At 39.0% G+C, this 13,761-nt stretch overlaps 1 protein-coding gene across 5 annotated transcripts in view; it reads right to left on the bottom strand.

Moving 5' to 3' along the window:
* Nucleotides 1-335: 335 nt before the first annotated feature.
* IL15 (interleukin 15) overlaps nucleotides 336-13,761 on the bottom strand; it is a 92,474-nt gene continuing 79,048 nt past the window's right edge. For 3 of the 5 annotated variants that reach the window (XM_057547492.1, XM_057547493.1, XM_057547495.1), the window contains exons 5-8: nucleotides 13,299-13,343; nucleotides 11,142-11,279; nucleotides 3,020-3,103; nucleotides 336-1,239 (exon numbers count right to left, since the gene is read on the bottom strand). In XM_057547492.1, coding sequence (XP_057403475.1) covers nucleotides 1,129-1,239; nucleotides 3,020-3,103; nucleotides 11,142-11,279; nucleotides 13,299-13,343 — 378 coding nt within the window. In that variant the 3' untranslated portion in view covers nucleotides 336-1,128. The remainder of the gene's footprint in view (nucleotides 1,240-3,019; nucleotides 3,104-11,141; nucleotides 11,280-13,298; nucleotides 13,344-13,761) is intronic. The other 2 variants (XM_007189345.2, XM_007189346.2) reach the window with 2 other exon arrangements.

Here is a 13,761-nt window from a genome sequence, read left to right as displayed (position 1 = left end):
AATGGAATACAGATTTCTCTAAAACTATCTTGAAAGAAAATTTTAAGCATACATTGACTAAAAGAATGAGATACATGAGCCTGGATGGGGCACTGGACTACAAAAGAATGTTTCAATAGAGAAATGGTTTGCACTGTGAAATGGAAAGAAATCCAATTCTTAGGAGATCAATTCCTGCCATTTAGTCTATCAGTAAAGACTGCCAGAAGTGAACTGGGGGAAAGAAATTTGTGATGAAATGAGAATATTTCATTTCAGTCAGTTCCATTTGAAAAGAGTTTGAAAATTTTAGACAGCATACTAAAAAATAATAGAAACAATTATTTTATGCCAGATCATGTTGACTTTAACTCATCAGCACTTTTTTTATTATACAAACATGGCAAATACAATGTGGAAAAATAAAATACCTGTACTTGGGGAAGCATAAAATATAAACACCAGTGCAATCATCAGTTTTTGATACACAGTTCCACCTATCAGTGAAGGTTTATTATTGCCATCCCCACCTGAGATGGACTGATGCACATTCCGTGCCAGGTACTTGCAAATTCTCTCTCTCATAACAAGTGCCTTATATATCAATAACGGAATTACTGGTTTCACACCTAGTTCCTCCTTTCTCATTGGTAGTCAATTCTCCCTCCAAGTGCTACACCTAAAGGAGAAGTAAAGGAAGGCTGGTAGTCAATTCCCACGTTGGTTGGGGCATCCTCTTTACCTACAGCAGTGGTACCCAGCCCCAGTGGCTGTTAAATAATTTGACTATCACCCTTGAACCAAACACCTTCTATTTTCATATGACAAAATATCACTGCAATTTCAAAAGATAAAATATGTACACAATTTTATTCAACATTTTACATTATGCTACAAATATGTACAATCTCAATAATAAATTAAAAATAAATGAATAAAATAAGTCCTTCGTTCATAGACACCATGGTACTCAATGCCATTGTTCGGCCTTCATTTCTGTGAGCTCATCTGATCAAAGATCCCGATCATCCTCTTGCCAGAAGAATTTATTTTGGCAGCACATTTGAAATGCTGAGTGTTTCGTTGTTGCCTCTAAGCAGCGGGGAGCTGTTTGTTAATAATAGAAATGCTGAAAAGGATCAGCTGCAATCAAGAAGGGTTGATGAACATTTGCACAATATGTACAAAACTCTTCAAAAATTCTTTAATACTTTTTTCCTCCAGCTCCTCACATTCTTTGCATCCCGATTCAGTTTTATACTGCAAATAAAAAGAAAGGATTAGATTGGAAAGTCTAAAATATGCCTTTCCTGCGAGTATCATATCATTTGAACCATATGGTGAAGTCTTGAGACATAAATTCGTTGGCAGATTAGGAATTATCATATTAGGAAGAACTATGGGAGATTTGATAAGGGCTGATTTTTCCTAGAGTGAATTAAGGACAATGAAAAAAAAATTGAAAAAACAATCTATTGAACCATGAACTTCTGCTTAGAGTCCTTCAGTAGTTTCTGGTCATCTACCCCAGCAGGAAGTCCATGCTTCCCTGCCTGGCATGCAGGCCCTCCTTGAGCGGTTCCTTACCTATTTCTTTCACGTTTTCCACAGCTCAAAGATATGCCCTAGGAACACTGGGCTTATGCCTTTAGCTCCCATATATACATCAGGCTGTTAGGTGCCTTGCTGTCTTTGCTTTTCTCTCTGCCTGTTCCACACTTCTATTTTAGCTGCCACCACTCACACTTAAGATCACTCAGGTGCTGTTTCCATTAGGAAGGCTTTTCTGAACCTCTGAGCTCCTGGGGCTGCACTAAATGTCCCTTCTCTGCATTCTCAGAACCCCTTGTTTAGACTCTCATATCACATCATGTATTATATTGATATTATGGAGCTTTATGCTTTGCATACCACTATTCTCTAGGCTTTTTCAGGACAGGCAAGGCTATGTATTTTTGCTCCCATAGCATTTAGCATAGGGCCTGGCACATAACATTCACCCAATTATTATTGGTTGAATTCAACTATTTTGAAGAATACCACAAATTATAGTAATTTAAACAGTTTCAGAGAGACCTTCAAGATGGCGGAAAAATAAGACACGGAGATCACCTTCCTCTCCACAAATACATCAGAAATACATCTACATGTGGAACAGCTCCTACAGAACACCTACTGAAAGCTGGCAGAACACCTCAGACTTCCCAAAAGGCAAGAAACTCCCCACGTACCTGGGTAGGGCAAAAGAAAAAAGAAAAAACAGAGACAAAAGAATAGGGATGGGACCTGCACCTCTGGGAAGAGGCTGTAAAGGAGGAAAAGTTTCCAAACACTAGGAAGTCCCTTCACTAGTGGAAATGGGGGGTGACAGGGGGGAAGCATCGGAGCCACAGAGGAGAGCACAGCAACAGGGGTGCAGAGGGCAAACCAGAGAGATTCCCGCACAAAGGATCGGTGCCAACCAGCACTCACCAGCCCGAGAGGCTTGTCTGCTCTCCCGCCAGGGCAGGTGGGGGCTGGGAGCTGAGGCTCGGGCTTTGGAGGTCAGACCCCAGGGAGAGGACTGGGGTTGGCTGCGTGAACACAGCCTGAAGGGGGCTAGTGCGCCACAGCTAGCAGGGAGGGAGTCCCGGAAAAAGTCTGGAACTGCCTAAGAGGCAAGGGACCATTGTTTTGAGGTGCGCAAGAAGAGGGGATTCAGAGCACTGCCTAAATGAGCTCCAGAGATGGGCGTGAGCTGGGGCTATCAGCGTGGACACCAGAGACGGGCATGAGACATTAAGGCTGCTGCTGCAGCCACCAAGAAGCCTGTGTGCATGCACAGGTCACTCTCCACAACTCCCCTGCCAGGAGCTTGTGCAGCCCACCACTGCCAGGGCCCTGTGATCCAGGGACAACTTCCCCGGGAGAACACACGGCACGCCACAGGCTGGTGCAACGTCACGCTGGCCTCTGCCGCCGCAGGCTCGCCCCGCATCCATACCCCTCCCTCCCCCCGGCCTGAGTGAGCCAGAGCCCCCTAATCAGCTGCTCCATTTACCTCGTCCTGTCTGAGCAAAGAATAGACGCCCTCAGGCGACCTACACACAGACGCAGGTCCAAATCCAAAGCTGAACCCCAGGAGCTGTGCGAACAAAGAAGAGAAAGGGAAATTTCTCCCAGCAGCCTCAGAAGCAGCAGATTAAGTCTCCACAATCACCTTGATGTACCCTGCATCTCTGGAATACCTGAATAGACAACGAATCATCCCAAAATTGAGGCGGTGGACGTTGGGAGCAACTGTAGACTTGAGGTTTGCTTTCTGCATCTAATTTGTTTCTGGTTTTACGTTTATCTTAGTTTAGTATTTAGAGTTTATTATCATTGGTAGATTTCTTTATTGATTTGGTTGCTCTCTTCCTTTTTTTTTAATAGATATATATTTTTTCGTTTTTCTCTTTTTGTGAGTGTGTATGTGTATGTTTCTTTGTGTGATTTTGTCTGTATACTTTTGCTTTTACCATTTGTCTTAGGGTTCCGTCTCTCCAGTTTTTTTGGTTTTTGGTTTATTTTAGTATAATTTTTAGTGCTTGTTATCATTGGTGGGCGTGTTTTTTGGTTTGGTACCTCCTTTCTTTTTTAAATTACTTTTCAATTTTTTATTTTTAATAATTTATTTTATTTTTTATTTTAATAACTTTATATTTTATTTTATTTATTTTTCTTTCTTTCTTTTTTTCTCCCTCTTCTTCTGAGACATGTGGCTGACAGAGTCGTCATGCTCCAGCCAGTGGTCAGGCCTGTGCCTCTGAGGTGGGAGGGCCACCAAAGACCTCCCAGCTCCATGTAATATCAAACAGCAAAAGCTCTCCAAGAGATCTCCATCTCAACAGTAAGACCCAGCTCCACTCAATGATCAGCAAGCTACAGTGCTGGACACCCTGTGCCAAACAAGTAGCAAGACAGGAACAGAACCCCACCCATTAGCAGAGAGGCTGCCTAAAATAATAATAAGGTCACAAACACCCCAAAACACACCACCAGGTGCTGTCCTGCCCACCAGAAAGACAAGATACAGCCTCATCCACCAGAACACAGGTAGCAGTCCCCTCCACCAGGAAGCCTACAAAACCCACTGAATCAACCTTATGCACTGGGGGCAGACACCAAAAACCACGGGAACTACAAACCTGGAGGCTGCAAAAAGGAGACCACAAACACAGAAAGTTAAGCAAAATGAGAAGACAGAGAAACACACAACAGATGAAGGAGCAAGATAAAAACCCACCAGACCAAACAAATAAAGAGGAAAGAAGCAGTCTACCTGAAAAAGAATTCAGATTAATGATAGTAAAGATGATTCAAAATCTTGGAAATAGAATGGAGAAAATACAAGAAACGATTAACAAGGACCTGGAAGAACTAAAGAGCAAACAATGATGAACAACACAATAAATGAAATTAAAAATCCTCTGGAAGGAATCAATAGCAGAATAACTGAGGCAGAAGAACAGATAAGTGACCTGGAAGATAAAATAGTGGAAACAACTATCGCAGAGCAGAATAAAGAAAAAAGAATGAAACGAACTGAGGACAGTCTCAGAGACCTCTGGGACAACATTAAACGCACCAACATTCGAATTATAGGGGTCCCAGAAGAAGAAGAGAAAAATAAAGGGACTGAGAAAATATTTGAAGAGATTGTAGTTGAAAACTACCCTAATATGGGAAAGGAAATAGTTAATCAAGTCCAAGAAGCACAGAGAGTCCCATACAGGATAAATCCAAGGAGAAACACGTCAAGACACATATTAATCAAACTATCAAAAGTTAAATACAAAGAAAAAATATGAAAAGCAGCAAGGGAAAAACAGCAAATAACATACAAGGGAATCCCAATAAGGTTAAGAGCTGATGTTTCAGCAGAAACTCTGCAAGCCAGAAGGGAGTGGCAGGACATATTTAAAGTGATGAAAGGGAAAAATTTACAACCAAGATTAATCTACGCAGCAAGGATCTCATTCAGATTCGACGGAGAAATTAAAACCTTTACAGACAAGCAAAAGCTAAGAGAATTCAGCACCACCAACCAGCTTTACAACAAATGCTAAAGGAACTTCTCTAGGCAGGAAACACAAGAGAAGGAAATGACCTACAATAACAAACCCAAAACAATTAGAAAATGGTAATAGGAACATACATATCGATAACTACCTTAAATGTAAATGGATTAAATGCTCCAACCAAAAGACACAGACTGGCTGAATGAATACAAAAGCAAGACCCGTATATAGGCTGTCTACAAGAGACCCACTTCAGACCTAGGGACACATACAGACTGAAAGTGAGAGAATGGAAAAAGACATTCCATGCAAATGGAAATCAAAAGAAAGAGGGAGTAGCAATTCTCATATCAGACAAAATAGACTTTAAAATAAAGACTATGAAAAGAGACAAAGAAGGACACTACATAATGATCAAGGGATCAATCCAAGAAGAAGATATAACAACTGTAAATATTTATGCACCCAACACAGGAGCACCTCAATACATAAGGCAAATGCTAACAGCCATAAAAGGGGAAATCGATAGTAACACAATCATAGTAGGAGGCCTTAACACCCCACTTTCACCAATGGACAGATCATCCAAAATGAAAATAAATAAGGAAACACAAGCTTTAAATGATACATTAAACAAGATGGACTTAATGGATATTTATAGGACATTCCATCCAAAATCAACAGAATACACTTCTCAAGTGCTCATCGAACATTCTCCAGGATAGATCATATCTTGGGTCATAAATCAAGCCTTGGTAAATTTAAGAAAATGGAAATTGTATCAAGTATGTTTTCCAAACACAATGCTGTGAGTCTTGATTTCAATTACAGGAAAAAATCTGTAAAAAATACAAACAAATGGTGGCTAAACAGTACACTACTAAATAACCAAAAGATCACTGTAGAACTCAAAGAGGAAATCAAAAAATACCTAGAAAGAAATGACAATGAAAACACGATGACCCAAAACTGATGGGATGCAGCAAAAGCAGCTCTAAGAGGGAAGTTTAGAGCAATACAATCCTACCTCAAGGAACAAGAAAAATCTCAAATAAACAAGCTAACCTTACACCTAAAGCAATTAGAAAGAAGAACAAAAAAAACCCAAAGTTAGCAGAAGGAAAGAAATCATAAAGATCAGATCACAAATAAATGAAAAAGAAATGAAGGAAATGATAGCAAAGATCAATAAAACTAAAAGCTGGTTCTTCGAGAAGATAAACAAAATTGATAAATCATTAGCCAGACTCATCAAGAAAGAAAAGGATAAGACTCAAACCAATAGAATTAGAAATGAAAAAGGAGAAGTAACAGCTGACACTGCAGAAATACAAAGGGTCATGAGAGATTACTACTAGCAACTATGTGCCAACAAAATGGACAACCTGGAAGAAATGGACAAATTCTTAGAAAAGCACAACCTTCCCAGACTGAACCAGGAAGAAATAGAAAATATAAACTGACCAATTCCAAGCACTGAAATTGAGACTGTGATTAAAAATCTTCCAACAAACAAAAGCCCAGGACCAGATGGCTTCACAGGTGAATTCTATCAAACATTTAGAGAAGAGTTAACACCTATCCTTCTCAAACTCTTCCAAAATATAGCAGAGGGTGGAACACTCCCAAACTCATTCTATGAGGCCACCACCACCCTGATACCAAAACCAGACAAAGATGTCACAAAGAAAGAGACCTACAGGCTAATATCACTGATGAACATAGATGCAAAAATCCTCAACAAAATACTAGCAAACAAAATCCAGTAGCACATTAAAAGTATCAAACACCATGATCCATTGGGGTTTACCTCAGGAATGCAAGGATTCTTCAATATACGCAAATCAATCAATGTGATACACCATATTAACAAATTGAAGGAGAAAAACCATATGATCATCTCAATAGATGCAGAGAAAGCTTTCGACAAAATTCAACACCCATTTATGAAAAAAACCCTGCAGAAAGTAGTCATAGAGAGAACTTACCTCAACATAATAAAGGCCATATATGACAAACCCACAGCCAACATTGTTCTTAATGGTGAAAAACTGAAACCATTTCCTCTCAGATCAGGAACAAGACAAGGTTGTCCACTCTCACCACTATTATTCAACATAGTTTTGGAAGTGTTAGCCACAGCAATCACAGAAGAAAAAGAAATAAAAGGAGTCCAAATCAGAAAAGAAGAAGTAAAGCTGTCACTTTTTGCAGAGGGCATGATACTATACATAGAGAATCCTAAAGATGCTACCAGAAAACTACTAGAGCTAATCAATGAATCTGGTAAAGTAGCAGGATACAAAATTAATGCACAGAAATCTCTTTCATTCCTATACAGTAATGGTGAAAAATCTGAAAGAGAAATTAAGAAAACGTGCCTATTTATCACTGCAACAAAAAGAATAAAATACCTAGGAATAAACCTACCTAAGGAGACAAAAGACCTGTATCCAGAAAACTATGAGGAAAGAAATTAAAGATGATACAAACAGATGGAGAGTTATACCATGCTCTTGGATGGGAAGAATCAACATTGTGAAAATGACTATACTACCCAAAGCAATCTACAGATTCAATGCCATCCCTTTGAAACTACCAATGGAATTTTTCACAGAACTAGAACAAAAAATTTCACAATTTTTTGGAAACACAAAAGACCCCGAATAGCCAAAGCAATCTAGAGAAAGAAAAACAGAGGTGGAGGAATCAGGCTCCAGACTTCGGACTATACTACAAAGCTACAGTAATCAAGACAGTATGGTACTGACACAAAAACAGAAATATAGATCAATGGAACAGGATAGAAACCCCAGAGATAAACCCAGGCACATATGGTAACCCTATTTTTGATAAAGGAGGCAAGAATATACAATGGAGAAAAGACAGTATCTTCAATAAGTGGTGCTGGGAAAATTGGACAGCTAGAGCAAAGCATAGGCATAACACTCTATGACATAAATCACAGCAAGATCCTTTTTGACCCACTTTCAAGAGAAATGTAAATAAAAACAAAAATAAACAAATGGGACCTAATGAAACTTAAAAGCTTTTGCACAGCAATGGAAACCATAAACAAGATGAAAAGACAATCCTCAGAATGGGAAAAAATGTTTGCAAATGAAACAACTGACAAAGGATTAATCTCCAAAATTTACAAGCAGCTGATGCTGTTCAATATCAAAAAACAATCAATCTAATCCAAAAATGGGCAGAAGACCTAAATAGACGTTTCTCCAAAGAAAATATACAGATTGCCAACAAACACCTGAAAGGATTCTCAATATCACTAATCATTAGAGAAATGCAAATCAAAACTGCAATGAGGTGTCACCTCACACCAGTCATTATTGCCATCATCAAAAAATCTACAAACAATAAATGCTGGAGAGGGTGTGGTTAAACGGAACCCTCTTGCACTGTTGGTGGGGATGTAAATTGATACAGCCACTATGGAGAACAGTATGGAGGTTCCTTAAAAATCAGAACTACCATATGACCCAGCAATCCCACTACTGGGCATATACCCTGAGAAAATCATAATTCAAAAGGAGTCATGTACCACAATGTTCATTGCAGCACTATTTACAATAACCAGGACATGGAAGCAACCTAAGTGTCCATCAAAAGATGAATGGATAAAGAAGATGTGGCCCATATATACAATGGAATATTACTCAGCCATGAAAAGAAACGAAATTGAGTTATTTGCAGTGAGGTAGATGGACCTAGAGTCTGTCATACAGAGTGAAGTAAGTAAGAAAGAGAAAAACAAATACCATATGCTAACATATATACATGGAATCTAAAAAAAAAAAAAAATTGGTTCTGAAGAACCTAGGGGCAGGGCAGTAATAAAGACACAGATGTAGAGAATGGACTTGAGGACACAGGGAGTGGGAAGGGTAAGCTGGGACGAAGTGAGAGAGTGGCATGGACATATATACACTACCAAATGTAAAATAGATAGCTAGTGGGAAGCAGCTGCATAGCACAGGGAGATCAGCTCGGTGCTTTGTGACCACCTAGAGCGGTGGGATAGGGAGAGTGGGAGGGAGATGCAAGAGGGAGGGGATATGGGGATATATGTTTATGTATAGCTGATTCACTTTGTTATAAAGCAGAAACTAATACACCATTGTAAAGCAATTATATTCCAATAAAGATGTTAAAAAAATAACAAAAAAAATAAACAGTTTCATGAATAGCTAGAATATTGCAAATGTAGTGATTAAAATTAAACTTTTCAGGGATCAGCTGAACCATGAAAGCTTCAGCAGCAAAATTCAAAATTAGATTTTCCATCCATTAAGCATTTAAAATTCAGATTCACCAATGTTTATCAAGCACATACTCTACGCTAGGCGCTATCATATTCCATATTGTGCTGTCCTATTTGATCCTGAAAATAATTATATCAGCTAGAAAGGCAGAGATATTAAATGACTCATCTCATTTGACATAATCAATGAAATGCTCTGCATCCAGGTCTTCTGACTGTGCAGTCCGGCCACACTATGTCATGATGAGGGTGACTATAAAAATGCACATTAAAGTGCTCCCCATTGACATTGCTGTGAGTTGTCTGTTGCATGGGTCAGTCTTTCCACCAATAACAGAGAAATAACATATCACAAGAGTATTTTTAACATTAATATATTCATTTCAGTAATAGATCGAGAATCTAGTACATGCCAAGCATTGTTCTGGGAGTTGGGATACAGCACGAACACAAACAAACAAACAAAAAACCCTCCCCTTCTGAAGCTGCCATTCTAGTAGGAAAAAACAGACAATATCCATCAAGTAAGATATGTAGTATTTAAGACAGAGGGACATACAGAGAAGGGGGTGGGGCGTGCTGAGGTGGGGGAGTGGCTGTGGTTATAAAGAGGTAACGTCACTGACACAGTGACATTGAAGCACCTGGCACTTTTAGGGAAAATCCAAAGTGTCCAGCACACTAGCTCGGGGTGTCTGCTCATTCAGTTGCCTCTGCATGAACATACTTTCCCCGGCATCCTTAAAGCTCTTTCCCTCTCACGTCTTTGCCAAATGTCAGCTGAGTAGGTAAACCTTCTCTAAAGTAGATTCCCAGTCACCTTACCTGCCTCTTTTTTCTTTGCCCTTCCACTTAATAAACACCTGACTTATTATTCATTTGCTGATTGGTTGATTTCTGTATGCTTCTTCCTTCCATAAGAGCAGGAACTATGTGTGTTTTTTCACTTCTGTTATCTTGAGGGCTTACAATGGGGCCCAAAAAGTATTTGTGAAATGAACGAATTATGATTATGCCTTTTTGGTTTATAAAACTTTTTCTATTCACTTTGCTTTGGCCACTAGTGTTTTGCCCTGAAAGCCATAATCCTTTGTAGGGCCTTTGCATAGCCAATGCCCCAGGGGGGTCCCTGGTATTTGCTCTCCTGGAGGCCTATATTACTCCTGTTGCCTGGAATGGTCCAAATTATACTCCAGTTATTAATATTTTTATGATTATCCTTTTGCAGCATTTATTCTTTGAGTAGATAAGAAGGCAGACTCTGAAGTGAAACTGCTCAGGGACTCCTGGCTCCCCATTTTACTAGCTGTGTGAATTGGAGGAAGAGATTCAAGCCCCCAGAGCCCCAATTCCTTCAACCTTAAACAGAAACAGTGACAACTATCTCACAGATTGATTGTGAGAATTCAACGAATTACCATCTAACCCTTGAAGAACAGTATCTGGCACAGAGTAATAACCCAAGTAAATGTGGATTACTACTATGGATGCTCAACAATTATGTAATTAGATTAACGTCTATCCACTGCACCTAGTGATCGACACCTTGAGGTCAGTGACCTGACTGTCTGGTTCACCCTTGTCATACCAGCACTGAAGCACACGGCCTAGAGCATGCAGTCAATGTTTGTTGAATGAATAAATCAATAAACAGTTTAGGAGTGTATGCACACTAGTGACGGTGCTGCTTTTGGATGCCACTCCACTGGAATTAACTCACTTTCCCAAGTGCCCCTTCAGAGGGTCTCCTTGTCCATTACATCCCATCCAGCTAATGATTTCTCCCAATCAAGCCAAGAGCATCCGATGTAGCTCTGCATAACTATTGGATAACTCACCTCAGTGGAAGATAAACTGCTGTTTGCTAGGATGATAAGGTTTTCTACCGTATCGTTAATGTCTGAATTTCTGGACTCATGCATAATGACATGTAACTCCAGGAGAAAGCATTTCATTGCTGTTACTTTGCAACTGGGCTAGAAGAGATACAAAGAACCATTTTGAAAAAGAAAAAAAAAAGACAATTATTTCCCCATCATTCAGTTTCACACAGATGTAATTTTGATGTTTTAAAAAGTCAATCCAGCTATTTTATAAAGAAACACAATACCCCTAAAAAGTTTTACATAGGAAGCAGCTTGATTTTTTTTTTCTTCTCTTTTGGCTTTGAAATCAAAACCAAAACAAACTGAGAACAAAACAGGAAGGATGGTGATACTGTATAGAAGAAAGAACCTAAAACTAGAAAATGTGGAAATAATAGGCCACTTTTTCCTCACTAAGCACATTTCCTCTGTGTAAAGGGCAGATAATACTGACCTGAGACTCTCAGAACATGAATAGAGATGGTGCATATGGAAGAATTTCTTAGAATCAGATCATATTGTTAACATTTTAAACAGTGGTGGTTGCTAATCATACTATTTCTGCAAGTTCCAAAGTTCCAGAGGCAGACATGATTCCAAGAAATTTCTTAGAAAAATCAAAGCAGGAGTATGGTCTATTCACAGGCTGGCCATATCAGAACGGTATCTTTCAGGTCCCACAAAAATACATTTCCCAAGAGGATTACTTTAACAAAAACTTAAGCTTCAAACAAAAGAAGCATTTAATGAGCATGTGGGAATTTGACCACGACGTGTCTGATTTCCTGTTTTCAGTGTCATGCATAGTGCCTGGGACTCTGCAGGCACTTAACAGGTGCTTACGGAAGGAAGGAAGGAAGGAAGAAGGAAGGAAGGAAGGAAGAAGGAAGGAAGGATGACAGCCACGTGCCTGGGACTGGCAATATTCCTTATTCCCCCACAGTAGCTTCTCCGGATTGAAAGGGGAAAGGCTGTCACCATGTCGATAATAAAACTAAATAATAAATAAAATAAAATAAATAATAAAACTGAGGTTCAGAAATATTTAGTGTCTTCCAAGGTAACAAAGCTCGGAAGTGGCTGGGTCAGGGTTTAAATCTAAATTTCAATCTCAACTACTTTCTACAACCCCACGGGTTGCGAGGTTATCTTCTTACAAAAAAAGCAATCTCAGGATTCGGAGTGCTGGTGGTTAACTGACTGCTTTCTACTTTGAAGAAAATGCAAAGAAAAGTGGAAAACATGCTGAAGCCAAAAGAGGGAAACAATTTCTAGTGCAGCAGCACTATCCAAGTGAATGATGGATATCTGTTCTTTCTAGTCTCTGGCTGTGGCTTCTTTCCAATGCTTAGAAAGTCTTGATAGGGCAAAACCTTCTATTGCAGAGAAATTCTACTTAAGGAATAATAGAGAGAGGACTCATAGTTCTGAATGCACACAACACAGTTTGTTTTTCACGAAGTGAAGATGTCAGGGATTTGTTTCTTGGTTTTTTGTAGCCAATTCAGAGGGAAAGGACTAGCAACTCAACTGAAATCCTACATGCCTAAGGCAACGTCAGCAGCATATTAGTGAAACAAGTTCAAGATCTGTTTTGAATTCTGATAGACTTTGTGGGTTGTGTTTGTTTTCTTTCTCACATAGAGAGCAAGCAGTCAGAATCCCTTTTTGACAACTGTAGAGATTCGGGCAAAATGTAGAGCATGAATGTATTTAAACAGTTTGTAAAAAATATGATTAAAAGTGCTAATATGCTACAGCACTGGAAACAACTGATATATTGGATACTTTTAAATTGCCTGAGTTAACTTGATTCTTGCATTTAATTGCATCGTGATTTAATTGCATCACAGAAATATATACTATATATTGTTTGACATTGATGGGAAAAGCTTTTTTATGTTTTGATTCGGCAACGATGCTACAATGAAAACAGCATCTATGTAGCTCTTTCTCCCCAAGTCCTATAAACTCAACAATTACATATAAAATTCATTGACCATATGTCATAAGAACATGCCAAAAGTTAGATTTTTAAACTATACACAGTTCAGTAAATTTATGAAAATATACTTCTTAGACCTTTGAAAATTGCAAAATATAGCAATATTGAAAACAAACTATACTCACATGAGCATTGCTTTCAGTATATAAAGTGGCATCCATATGTATAGACTGAAAGGAAACAAAATTAGGTAATATGAAAAACTATTCCCGCTTTAGATACAATGAGAACAACCTACTGAAAACACTAAAACTTTTTTCAGTGAAATTCTTTATTTTGAGATAATCTTAGATTCATATGAAATTGTAAGAGAAAATACAGGCAAATCCTGTGTGCGCCTACACCGTTTCCTCCGTGTTGAGGTCCTGCATAATACAGTACAATAGCACAACCGGGAAATTGACATGGATGCAATCCACCCACTTTGTTCAGATTTTACCAGTTTTATGTGCACTAGTGTGTGTGTGTGCGTGTGTGTGTAGTTCCATGCCGTTTTATCAGATGTGTAAATTCATGTAACCACTACCACAGTTAAGATACAGAATCCTCCTGCTACTCTTGTATAGCCAAAATCAACTTCCTCCAGAT

Source organism: Balaenoptera acutorostrata, chromosome 5 (genome assembly GCF_949987535.1).
Source record: "Balaenoptera acutorostrata chromosome 5, mBalAcu1.1, whole genome shotgun sequence".
Lineage (NCBI taxonomy): Eukaryota > Metazoa > Chordata > Mammalia > Artiodactyla > Balaenopteridae > Balaenoptera > Balaenoptera acutorostrata.
The sequence above is the reverse complement of the archived record's forward strand: the minus strand, read 5'-3'. Positions and strand labels throughout refer to the sequence as shown.